Genomic DNA, 13226 nt, shown 5'->3' with positions numbered 1-13226 from the left:
CCTAAAAATTCTAACCATGCTGTCTGTTTCCTTGGGGGGAGAGTCTTAAGAAGTATGACTGTGCCTAGTCCCACGTTCCAGATTTTAGGGAATAAGGGCTAAACAACTGAAGGCTGAGTGTTTATCACATCGGGATTTTAACCACCCAGTGACTAAACTGTGTCTCGAGATAGACGTTGTTGATATAGATATTGTTTTTAGAAGCTAGATCAAGAATCAAGTTCTGGCTTTTCCTGTAGTACTAAGATGTTTTCTGTGAAGGAATGTTATTAACAAAAAGAAAATCAGATCAATCTAGCGGCATGAGTCAGGGTAAGAATATCTATATTGTGGCATATTGCCTAAAAACAGTTTTCATGAAGGATAACTATGATGAGGGCAAGATCACATACTAATTCAGTGTGCAGTTGTCGAGTTACCTTCCTGGTGGATTGTGCCACTAATCAAATGGCAGGCATTTCCATAATTTGGTTTGTTTGCATGTATGTGCTAACCAATAATGGCAAAAAAAAATAATCTTAATCCATAAATCCAGGACACGAACCACAAACTAAAGTTATTTCTGGAGTCACAAAGAGTTCATCTAATGATCTGAGGAATTCGTGGCACCCCATAGCAGTTTTGTACTTTAACTTCTCGAAGCTCTTAATGTTGAACCAGTAACATGCGAAACAGAGAAGGAGAAACGTCAAAGAAACCACGCAACTGTTAAAAGCTTTCCAGGCATGATTGTTCATGTCCTTCTCTATGTGGCTTTTAGAATTAGGTTTCAACACAAATCAATATAAAAAGTTTACAAATGTTTAAAAAAAAGTTAGGGAATTTAAGTGGCCACCATAAAAGACCTTCCCCTCCCAACTCTCCACCTCCATTTTTTAACTGAAAACAAATGCTTATGAATTTGGGCTCAGATAGTACAGCTAGTCGGAAAGGTCTGATGCCTATAAAAAGTATACTGCACTATTTCATTTGGCAATTTAATCACTGGACTGTTGCTATATGACAATTTAACTTGTGTTTTGTACAGAACTGCTTAGAATGCATAAAAGTGACAATAATTCAGTTTTACAGTAAGTAATCCAAGGTGATCAGTACTAGACATTATGAGTGAATTAACTCATGATTAACTTCCAAAGACCATATATATTCATGAACAAGTTTTTAAATGTGGATGATTGTGCATATAGTTTCTTCATCATTTAGTAGACTTTGGACTATTAGTATTTGGATGATGTCAGTGGAATACATTCTGCATTTCTAAAAGTTGTGTTAAAATGTTTACATTCTAGAGGAAATATATTTGGATAAAAATTATTACATTTTTCTGATATTGGGTAGGGACTGTCTCTATGTGATGCCAATTTGTACTTCCCAAGCGCTTAGTACAGTGCTCTGCACATAGTAAGCGCTCAATAAATACGATTGATTGATTGATTGATTGATTGATGTCAACTTAATAAAAGGTCTAAGTGACCTACTTCTATTGCAGTGACGCTGGTTGGGAAAAATGATTGTCTTTTTAAGAATGACACAAATGAAATCAACTCATTACCTACCTACACAGCACTTAGTACAACGCTTGGCAAATGTTAAGTGCTTAATTTTATGCATATATATTATGTATAAAAACACTGCCTTTTAATTCAGCACATTTTGATCAAGGCAAGAAAATGTGGCAGAGTTGAAAAAAGAATATTTCAATATTTCCTAAGAAGCAGTACATAACTATCATTAACTATTTCTCCATTCGAACTAGTGCCTCTCTTTTTATAGCCATATAAGAGATTTTCTTTCACAGTATCATCACTGAACCTCTTTTTCCAGATTGTAGAAGTGGGATTGACATAATGTTGACAGGATGCATGCTTAGAAGTGCATTTAAAGAACAATCATTTGTTCAACAAATCATTAAGGAAGCATCCCCTAAAAGCTGAAATGCTTTCTGAGTTAGGTAAGCATCATTCTGTCTTCAAAAAGTTTGGGTTGTCAGCAAATTAATGTAAGAGGAGCTTTTTTGAGGTAACCAGTCAAGAAGATGTTCAAAATGGCCTAAATTCAGAGTCCCAGAAGATGAAGCAGTAAAACAATCCTATTTATTGTCATTTTTGAGACAGACAGCTGTACAACATATAAAAAACATTAAAATCTTATAAAAATAGTATAAAATGTGCATTTGGGGGTCAAAATTGACAGACTCAGAGGAAACTGCTGATATATTATTCTTCAGTCTAATTAGTCATTAGACCAAATTTGAATATTGTTCACAACCCCTTAAGAAAGCCAAACATTATGAGCCTCCCATAAATTAAAAATGAATCCAAATAAAACAGTTCTGTTATTTCTTACTTGCCTTCTCTAGCACCCACTCAATCACCTATGGGGAAAAAAAGAAGATGATTATTAGGGCTATGGGGTCACCTGAATCATATCGGCACCTTTAAGGAAAAGAGAATCTTGAAAGCTTGAGTAACCTCTGTTCCACTGAGCAGGCTTTGTGGGCATTGCCCAACACATCAGGCATATGAGAGTATCTTAAAGCTCCGATTGCCGGACTGGGACTCTGGTTTACTTAACCACCTTGAAAGAGGAAATGAAGACCTGTTCCATCCTCTTATGACTTTTAACTCTTACGCCGGACTGACAGAGAGGAAGGAAAGCAGAGCTCAAAAAACAGCCAGCTCAATGGGGACCAAAAGCCATTATATTCCAAGTCAGGTAAGCTCGTTGTGGGTGGGGAAGGTGTCTGTTATATTGTTCTATTGTACTCTCCCAAGCACTTAGTACAGTGCACTGCACCCAGTAAGCACTCCATAAACTGCCTGACAGTTTCTTGCCTTTGAGTAAGGTGAGCAAGAATCAAAAATTGTCACTGACACTTTCCTCAATAATTTAGAGTACACAACTTGGGCAGATGTTCTAACCAGCTCTTGAGACATACAGCCATCTGTCTCCAAGATGACTAAACCCATGCAACACGTCAAAATGGGGAGGTACACATGTCTTGTAACACCCAGCCTCGCAATGACTTTAAAATAATGAACGAGCCTACCTGTTTAACATTATTGCTTGCTGTTTTTTTCATTTCTTCCAAAAGACCTCTTGAAGTTTTCAGATCCTAAACGTGAAACAGCATCGTGACAAACAGAACTGATACTAGTATATTGAAGTTAAGATACCTGGGGAATCAATCAATTGTATTTATTGAGCGCTTACTGTGTGCAGAGCACTGTACTAAGCGCTTGGGAAATACAAGTTGGCAACATATACAGACAGTCCCTACCCAACAGTGGGCTCACAGTCTAGAAGGGGGAGACAGAGAACAAAACAAAACATATTAACAAAATAAAATAAATAGAATAGATATGTAGAAGTAAAATAAATATAGTAATAAATATGTACAAACATATATACATATATACAGGTGCTGTGGGGAAGGGAAGGAGGTAAGACAGGGGGTATGCAGAGGAGGACGAGGGGGAGAGGAAGGAAGGGGCTCAGTCTGGGAAGACCTCCTGGAGGAAGTGAGCTCTCAGTAGGGCCTTGAAGGGAGGAAGAGAGCTAGCTTGGTGGATGGGCAGAGGGAGGGCATCCCAGGCCAGGGGTCGATGGCGGGACAGGCGAGAACGAGGCACGGTGAGGAGATTAGCGGCAGTGGAGCGGAGGGTGTGGGCTGGGCACCAAACATATTAACAAAATAAAATAAATAGAATAGATATGTAGAAGTAAAATAAATAAATAGAGTAATAAATATGTACAAACATATATACATATATAGGAGAGAAGGAGCGAAGGGAGGTGAGGTAGGAGGGGGTGAGGTGATGGAGAGCCTTGAAGCCCAGGGTGAGGAGTTTCTGCCTGATGCGCAGATTGACTGGTAGCCACTGGAGATTTTTGAGGAGGGGAGTAACATGCCCAGAGCATTTCTGGACAAAGACAATCCGGGCAGCAGCATGAAGTATGGACTGAAGTGGGGAGAGACACGAGGATGGGAGATCAGAGAGAAGGCTGATGCAGTAGTCCAGACGGGATAGGATGAGAGCTTGAATGAGCAGGGTAGCGGTTTGGATGGAGAGGAAAGGGCGGATCTTGGCAATGCTGTGGAGCTGAGACCGGCAGGTTTTGGTGACGGCTTGGGTGTGATGGGTGAATGAGAGAGCAGAGACGAGGATGACACCAAGGTTGCGGGCTTGTGAGACGGGAAGGATGGCAGTGCCATCAACAGTGATGGGAAAGTCAGGGAGATGGCAGGGTTTGGGAGGGAAGACAAGGAGGAACAACAAGGGAACATGGAAAGAGCGCGGGGCTGGAAGTCAGATGACCTATGTTCTGATCCCAGCTCTGCCACGTGCCTGCTGTTTGACCTTGATCAAGTAATTTAACTTCTCTGTGCCTGGGTTTCCTCAACTAAAAAATGGAGAGTCAGTCCCTGTTCTCCCTTCTGCTTAGACTGTGAGCCCCATGGGGGAAAAGGAGTGTGTCTGACCTGATTAGCATGTATATACATACCCCAGTGCTTAGAACAATGCTTGACCCATAGTAAATAATAAGTATGGTATTTGTTAAGCACTTACTATGTGCCATACACTGTTCTAAGCACTAGACTGCTTGAACAGTGCCCAGCGCTTAGAACAGTGCTTTGCACACAGTAAGCACTTAATAAATGCCATCACTATTATAATAAGTATCATAATTATTGTTTCCTGCCATGTGACCTTAGACAAGTCACTTAACTTCCCTGTGCTTCAGTTTCCTCAACTGCAAAAATGGGGATTCTCCATCCTTAGACTGCAAGCCTCCAGTGGGACGGAGACTCTGTCCCACCTGATCCTATTCTATCTACCCTTGTGCTTAGAAGAGTGCTTGACACATAATAAGTGTTTAACAAATACCTTATAAAAAATAATAATGATCCCCTTTGTGAGGAAACAGATACAAGGAATTTAAATGTAGTATGAAATTTGCCTATTCATCAAATGCCAAATTTTACTAATCTACAAACTTGGCTAGTTACCCAGGGGGATTCTCGCCCTCTCAGTCCCATTCCCTCCCCTCAGCAAAGAGTTGGTGTTTTTTAAGTGCTTACTATGTAACAATCAATCACATTGAGCGTTTACTGTGTGCAGAGCACTGTACTAAGCGCTTGGGAAGTACAAATTGGCAACATATAGAGACAGTCCCTACCCAACAGTGGGCTCACAGTCTAAAAGGGGGAGACAGAGAACAAAACCAAACATACTAACAAAATAAAATAAATAGAATAGATATGTACAAGTAAAATAGAGTAATAAATATGTACAAACATATATACATATATACAGGTGCTGTGGGGAAGGGAAGGAGGTAAGATGGGGGGGATGGAGAGGGGGACAAGGGGGAGAGGAAGGAGGGGGCTCAGTCTGGGAAGGCCTCCTGGAGGAGGTGAGCTCTCAGTAGGGCCTTGAAGGGAGGAAGAGAGCTAGCTTGGCGGATGGGCAGAGGGAGGGCATTCCAGGCCCGGGGGATGACGTGGGCCGGGGGTCGACGGCGGGACAGGCGAGAACGAGGTACGGTGAGGAGATTAGCGGCAGAGAAGCGGAGGGTGTGGGGTCGGCTGTAGAAGGAGAGAAAGGAGGTGAGGTAGGAGGGGGCGAGGTGATGGAGAGCCTTGAAGCCCAGAGTGAGGAGTTTCTGCCTGATGCGCAGATTGATTGGTAGCCATTGGAGATTTTTGAGGAGGGGAGTAACATGCCCAGAGCGTTTCTGGACAAAGACAATCCGGGCAGCAGCATGAAGTATGGATTCAAGTGGGGAGAGACACAAGGATGGGACATCAGAGAGAAGGCTGATGCAGTAGTCCAGACGGGATAGGATGAGAGCTTGAACGAGCAGGGTAGTGGTATGGATGGAGAGGAAAGAGCGGATCTTGGCAATGTTGCGGACCTGAGACCGGCAAGTTTTGGTGACGGCTTGGGTGTGAGGGGTGAATGAGAGAGCGGAGTCGAGGATGACACCAAGGTTGCGGGCTTGTGAGATGGGAAGGATGGTAGTGCCGTCAACAGAGATGGGAAAGTCAGGGAGAGAGCAGGGTTTGGGAGGGAAGACAAGGAGTTCCGTCTTGAACATGTTGAGTTCTAGGTGGCGGGCAGACATCCAGATGGAGATGTCCTGAAGGCAGGAGGAGATGCAAGCCTGGAGAGAGGGGGAGAGAGCAGGGGCAGAGATGTAGATCTGGGTATCATCAGCATAGAGATTATAGTTGAAGCCGTGGGAGCAAATGAGGTCACCAAGGGAGTGCGTGTAGATCGAAAACAGAAGGGGACCAAGCACTGAACCTTGGGGAACCCCCACAGTAAGGGGATGGGAGGGGGAGGAGGAGCCTGCAAAAGAGACTGAGAATGAATGACCGGAGAGATAAGAGGAGAACCAGGAGAGGATGGAGTCTGTGAAGCCAAGGTCAGATAGCGTATTGAGGAGAAGGGGGTGGTCCACAGCGTCGCAGGCAGCCGAGAGGTCGAGGAGGATTAGGATGGAGTATGAGCCGTTGGATTTGGCAAGCAGGAGGTCATTGGTGACCTTTGAGATGGCAGTTTCCGTGGAATGTAGGGGACGGAAGCCAGACTTGAGGGGGTCGAGGAGAGAGTTGGTGCTGAGGAATTCGAGGCAGCGCGTGTAGACAACTCGTTCAAGGAGTTTGGAAAGGAATGGTAGGAGGGATATGTTGCGATAACTAGAAGGTGAGGTGGGGTAACAGGTACTGTGCTAAGTGCTGGGGTAGATTCAAGTTGATTAGGTTGGACAGAGTCCAGGTCCCACACAGGGCTCACAGTCTTTATCCCCAGTTTACAGATGAGGCTTAGAGAAGTGAAGTGACTTACCCAAGGTCACACAGATAACAAGTGGGCAGAGCTGGGATTAGAACCCAAGTCCTTCTTACTCCCAGACCCATGCTTACTCCCAGGCCCATGCTCTAACCAGTGGGCCACGTTGCTTCTCACTTATTTGACTAGCTACTGATTCTCCTCTATTTTTAAGGATGGGTAACCTCAGTGCTATGGTACAAGAGGCAAAAATATTGTGAGCGCTTCTAAGCACCAGTTTAAATTTTGTTCCCTGCCACCCTTTTCAATCTCAATTTACAAAATGCTCTTCAAAACAGGCCAGGAGTGACCACATCAAATGTCAGGTAGCCTGCTAAGGACATTACAAGGAAATACAGGTTGACTCCAAGAATGAAGAGTTTACAAAAAATGTTTTCCTTCATTTGCAAATTGGTCAATCTACAAAACTAAAGACTCTGCAGTAAATTTCCCATTTCTCCACTGTCTTTAAACATTGAGGCTCAGGATGAGAAGCAGCATGGCCCACTGGAAAGAGCATGGGCCTGAAGTCACAGGACCTGGGTTTTAATCCCAGCTCCACCACTTGCCTGCTGTGCGACCCTGGGAAAGTCACTTAATGTCTCTGTGCCTAAACTTCCTCATCTGTAAAATGGGGATTCGGGCCTAGTCCCTCCTTCTTAGATTGGAAGCCCCATGTGGACAGGGACAATGTTCAAACTGATGATCTTTTATCTACCTCAGCACTCAGTACAGTGCTTGGCACCCAGTGAGCACTTCACAGATAGCCCCACCTTAAACTCACCTCTCACTTGGTCATTCTCCTGGATCAATAAATAAACCCATCCATCTTCCCCTGAAGCACTCCCCATTCACCCAAAGATGAATTCTCTTTTTCCATCTGTGGACATCAGCTGGCAAATTGTTTGGTAGCTGAGCTATCTCTTACTTTCTATTTAACAGTACTTCTGTCCCTTCTAATCACAAAGGAAAAATACTTGACAGACAACTGTATGGTACTTGAGGGCAGAGACCGTGTCTACTTTTATTCTGGTTTTTATTGTTTTTTAATGGGATTTGTTAAGCGCTTACTATGGGAGAGCCACTGTACCAAGTACTGGGGTAGATACAAGCTCATCAGGTTAGTCCAAGTCCCACCTGGGGCTCAGAATCTTAATCCCCATCTAACAGATGCGGTAACTTAGGCCCAGAGAAGTGACATGACTTGCCCAAGACCGCAGCAGAAAAATGGCAAAGCTGGGATTAGAACCCAGGCCCTTTTGACTCCCAGGCCTGGGCACTAGTCACTAGGCCACACTGCTACTCAGCATGGTACTTTCTGAGGCACTCACTGCAGTGCTGTACCCACAGGATGCTCGCCATAAATGCCATCGATTGATTGACATCCCTCAAAATTAAGTCAATACAAAACATACATTCAATTTTTTGTTGCAGTTCTGTAGAACAGAGAGATAGGATGGACTGGCAGAAAATCCAGCTTTGGCAGTTCTGTATTGCAGAAGTGTTCAATAAATTGCCGCCTTGATTTTAAAATGTAATTTTCTGTGAGTATAAAAAATGTCAGCACAATGAGAGCCATGGGAAACTCCAAGTCAGGCCCAGCTTCTTTGCTAACATACATCCATAATACTAAAGCTGTGTTTAAAAAGAAATTACACTTCAAGCTAAAAACATTGCCGCCTCTGATTCAAGTTAGTGAGGATTGTGTCATACCTATGACTCTCAACTCTCCAAGCTATTCTTGTTCCCATTTCCATAGATTTTGGAAAATCTGCCGCATGATGCATTCTTGTTCTGGCAGTTAATGCACAGTTTACTTTAAATATTATATATATATGTATATATATATCACAGCAACAATGCTCTTGGAGGAAGGATACTTTACCTTTAAATAAAACTTGGATATTTCAAAGAGTCGCTGGCTGCATGCTGAAAAGCATTCGTGGTCCTCAGTGATACTGTGTTTCTTCAGTGTTTTAGCAACTACTTCTTTCAGCATCTTGAAGAGAAAATAATTCATCATCCAAGCATCATGGCACGTGGGCGACAGTTGACGTTTTCAAAATTCTCTTTTTTGGCTTGTCCAAAATTGCAGGTTTATTGGCATAAATGCACACAACAAAAACTGGGGTGACTTATGTTAAGAAGAGTTCTGAGAAAGTTTGTGGACATGGCAGAAGATCATTCCCCCTCAAAACTGTCAGGTTGTCATGGGCAGGGAATGTGCCTGCCAACTCTGTTATACTGGACTCTCCCAAGCATTTAACACAGGGCTGTGCACTAAGTGCTTAATAAATACCACTGATCGATTTTTCCCTCCAATGAGGTGTAAAACCAGCGTGGCCTAGTGAAAGGAGCACAAGCCTGGGAGTCAGAGGACGTGGGTTCTTATCCCAGCTCTGTCACTTACATGCTACATGACCTTGGGCAAGTCCCAGCGCTTAGAACAATGCCTAGTGCTTAGAACAGTGCTTGGCACATAGTAAGTGCTTAACAAATACCGTAATCATTTTTATTATTATTATTACTTCACCTCTGTGCCTCAGTTCCCTCATCTGCAAAATGGGGATCCAATCCCTGTTCCACCTCCTACTCAGACTGTGAGTCCCATGTGGGACCTGCTGAGCTTATATCTGCCTCAGTGCTGAGTACAGTGCCTGGCACATAGTAGGTGCTTAAATACAACTAATTATTATTATTATCATCATTATTAAAAGGAGTGGTGGTATCTACCTGCCTCAGCTCTGAGTACAGTGCTTGGCACATTATAGGTACTTAAATACCACTATTATCATTAAAAGGAGAGGTGGCAAAGGAGTTCCACCCTACTGCTGTGGATTACTGTAAATTAATTCCAAAAACACTTACCCGTGTGTGTTTCTGAGATCTTGATTCCTTCGTTTTCCTTGAGGTCTCTGATTCTTGGCCGCTCCTCTGACTCAGTCGAGCCGTTCTGGAGCTGGGCTGGGAAGCGGATGTATTAGCGACGGACAGTGAGAGTGAGAGCTCAGGCTCGGGGAACTGTCTGGTAGCCGCCGCTACACTGCTACCACTTGCTTGAGAGAGAAGAGAATCCGAACTTTCTGATTTTGCCAGTCTAGGGGAGGAGGACAAACCAAACAGGTTTCACTGTTATGGTTCTGATAGTTTTCTGCAATGATAACTGTGATGTTTATTATGTGCTCGTTATGCACCAGAGCACTGTGCTAAGCATGGGGAAATTTAATCGGAACCCAGGCCCTGGCCCACAAGGGGCTCCCAATCTGTGAAGTAGGGAGAGCCAACTGCATCCCCATTTTACAGATGAGAAACTGAGGCAGAGAGGTGAAATGATTTGTCACAGAGCAGGCCGGCGGCAGGGCTGGAATCGTGTCTCCTGACTTTTCATTCATTCCACTGTATTTATTGAGAACTTACGGTGTGCAGAACACTGTAGTAAGCTCTTGGGAGACTGCAATACAACTGTAAACACACACACACACACACACACACACACACACTCTCTCTCTCCCACCCCCACCCTAGCCCACAGTGAGCTTATAGTCTAGCAACGAGCTTCCAAACAGACACTCTTTCCACCAGGGCCCCGCTACCTCCCTTTAGGCCCATTTCCCAAATTTTAAGCATCTCACTGCTTGCAATCAATCAGTGGTATTTATCAAGCACTCATCCAGGGGGCAGAGCACTGTACTAAGCCCTTGGGAAACTACAATTAAAACAGAGTTGGTACACACGATCCCTGCCTTCAAGGAGCTTGCAATTTAGTGGAATACACAGACATTAAAACAAGTGACAAATGGGGGAAAGCAGCAAAGTATAAGCATATGGGTATAAGTGCCTATGGGACTGTGGTGGGGTGGGTTTCAAACTGCTTATGGGTGACGTGGAGCTGGGGCGGGGAGAGAATCAAAATGTTTATAGGACACTGGCCCAAGAAGGGAGGGCAAATAATGGGGAAATGAGTGATTAGGGAAGGCCTCCTGGAGGTGGTATAATTTTTGTAGGCCTTTGAAGAGAGCGGCGGTCTGTCTGCTATGAAAGGGGAGGGAGCTTCAAACTAGAACGAGGTCACGAACAAGTGGTCATCAGTGAGACAGAAGAGATCAAGGTGCAGTGGGCAGGTGGGGGTTGGAGGAGCCAAGTGTGTGGGCTGGGTTGTAGTGGGAGATTAGCGAGGTGCGGTAGGAAAAGGAGAACTGACTGAGTGCCTTAAAGCCAATGGTAAGGAGTTTCTGTTGGACGCGGAGGTGGACGGACAATCACGCGAGGGTTTTGGGGAGCGAGCAGTGTTTTAGAAAAATGATCCAGGCAACAGAATGAAGTGTGGACTGGAATCGGGAGAGACAGGAGGCAGGGAGGTCAATGAGGAGGCTGCTGAGGTAGTAAAGGTGGGATAAGAAAAGTGCTTGGACCAGCACGGTAGCAGTTTGGATGGACAGCCTGGGAAGGACACTAGAGACGTTAATGGAAAAACCAACAGGATTTGGTGACGGACTGAGTATGCGGGTTGAATGAGTGTGATGAGTCAAGGATAACGACAAGGTAACAAAACACAAGACTGTAAGCTCGTTTTGGCAGGGAATGTGTCCAGCAACTCTTGTTACACTGTACTTTCCCAGGTGCTCAGTACAGTGCTCTGCACACATTAATCACTCAATAAATGCCAATGATCAAAGATGAGGCTCTCCCCTATTTTATTACTCTATTTTTAGAATAAGGAATGGCCTTAAAAAGCATAATTTAAGCAGTTTATAGGCACTGACCATCTTCTGAGACCATCCAACTGGGAAGCACATCATAGACGTGACTATAAAGAGAAACAGTCTTTCTCTAATACATTTCCTCCTGCCAACTTTCAAACTTGAGGGTTATAGAAGAAATAAACAAACTGCCAATACAAAACTTTCAACTTCCACCTTAGAGCATTCCTTCGAAATACAAAAGTCTTTCTTAGGTGAAAGGCACTTGTATATAAATACAAGAGACAGTAGTGTATTATGGTAAGACTTTTTTGCATTACCTCTTATTGGGATAAAAGCCATCTAGGTCTTTGGATCTGCGTTTTAGTCTGGTGACGTCAGTCCTCGGCTCACTTTGTAAAGTCTCCGTGTCAGGGGCGCTTCCAGCTTCCGACAGAACAGCGGGAGATGGAAGAGGGCTCAAGACCCATGGAAGAGGAAAACACTCTTTGGCACAGGTAGTTTGTGTTTCATAACGAATAAGTCGGGACTGAAGTTCAGAAAAACCTCCATCTCTTTCTAAAGCTTTTCGGCCATCCAGACAATACCTACGGGGGAAAAAAAAATATGAAAAAGGTTTTCAAAATGAAGTTGGCAAAGACTTTAGCATTCTATCACATGGGAAGGGCAAAGGATTTGTTAGGAGAGAAGCTACCCAATTTTTGAACTGAACTCTGCCCACAGTAAGCACTCAATATATATGAATGAAAGAAATATGACTGAGTGAACCTTTCCGCTTAGATCTGCAAAACCTACAAACCCATCAAGTAGGTTCATAACCTGTCCTCTCTGATCACAAGGTACCTCTATTTTCTCTGCATCGCCAGTCTGATACCTTAATGAAGAATTTAGCAGATTGTGAGCTCGCTGTGGGTAGGGGAATATGTCTACCACCTCTGTTGTATTGTTCCCTCCCAAGTTCTTAGTACAGTGCTCTGCACACAGTAAGCACTCAATAAATACCACCAACTGATGGATTGCACTTTCACACCAAAATGCAACACAGCAGTTATGATCTTTGTAGCACAGCAGGAACAATAGGAAAGCAGCATGGCCTAGTGGATAGACGGGCTCGGGGGTTAGAAGGACCAGGGTTCTAATCCTGGCTCTGCCACTTGTCTGCTGTGTGACCTTGGGCAAGTCACTTTGCTTCTCTGTGCTTCAGTGACCTCATCTGCAAAATGACTGTGAGCCCCATATGGAACAGGGACTGTTTACAACCCCATTACCCTGTATCTTCTCCAGCAGTGCCTAGCACATAGTATGCAATTACATAGCATTAAAAAGAAAAAAAAGAAATTACTCATCAATAATTTACTGGTAGGTATCCAAAGAAATATACACATTAACTCTTATCCAGAAAAGTGAGTGAGGTCATAGTATGGGATCTTATAACAATGACAAGTTAGTTAATTCACAAACTATATCATTCAAACTGTTAATAAATTCCTCTACAATTTGGGATTGAATTTGTCCTAGAATAGATGAAGCTGGCTAAGTTCTTAGGGAATCATTTTCTACAGTTCTTTACCACTTTGTTTCTCTGAAAACCCTTTGGACAAGCAATTTTCTCAATGGCTTGGTATTCCACACCATTCTGTTGGACTCCTCCACTTCATTTTCACCAAGAAAAGTGTTGGACATAGTTAAT

General features: G+C 43.6%; 1 protein-coding gene across 2 annotated transcripts in view; it reads right to left on the bottom strand.

Annotated features, from left to right (window-relative positions):
- Window positions 1-2071: 2071 nt before the first annotated feature.
- The window catches only part of LOC119926994 (MDM2 binding protein), a 64011-nt gene continuing 52856 nt past the window's right edge, over window positions 2072-13226 (bottom strand). For both annotated transcript variants that reach the window (XM_038745492.1, XM_038745493.1), the window contains 5 exons: window positions 11857-12123; window positions 9705-9933; window positions 8722-8835; window positions 3050-3115; window positions 2072-2374 (listed from right to left, as the gene is read on the bottom strand). In XM_038745492.1, the coding sequence (XP_038601420.1) occupies window positions 2336-2374; window positions 3050-3115; window positions 8722-8835; window positions 9705-9933; window positions 11857-12123 (715 nt within the window). In that variant the 3' untranslated portion in view covers window positions 2072-2335. The remainder of the gene's footprint in view (window positions 2375-3049; window positions 3116-8721; window positions 8836-9704; window positions 9934-11856; window positions 12124-13226) is intronic.

Source organism: Tachyglossus aculeatus, chromosome 4 (assembly GCF_015852505.1).
Source record: "Tachyglossus aculeatus isolate mTacAcu1 chromosome 4, mTacAcu1.pri, whole genome shotgun sequence".
Taxonomy (NCBI): Eukaryota; Metazoa; Chordata; class Mammalia; order Monotremata; family Tachyglossidae; genus Tachyglossus; species Tachyglossus aculeatus.
The sequence above is the reverse complement of the archived record's forward strand: the minus strand, read 5'-3'. Positions and strand labels throughout refer to the sequence as shown.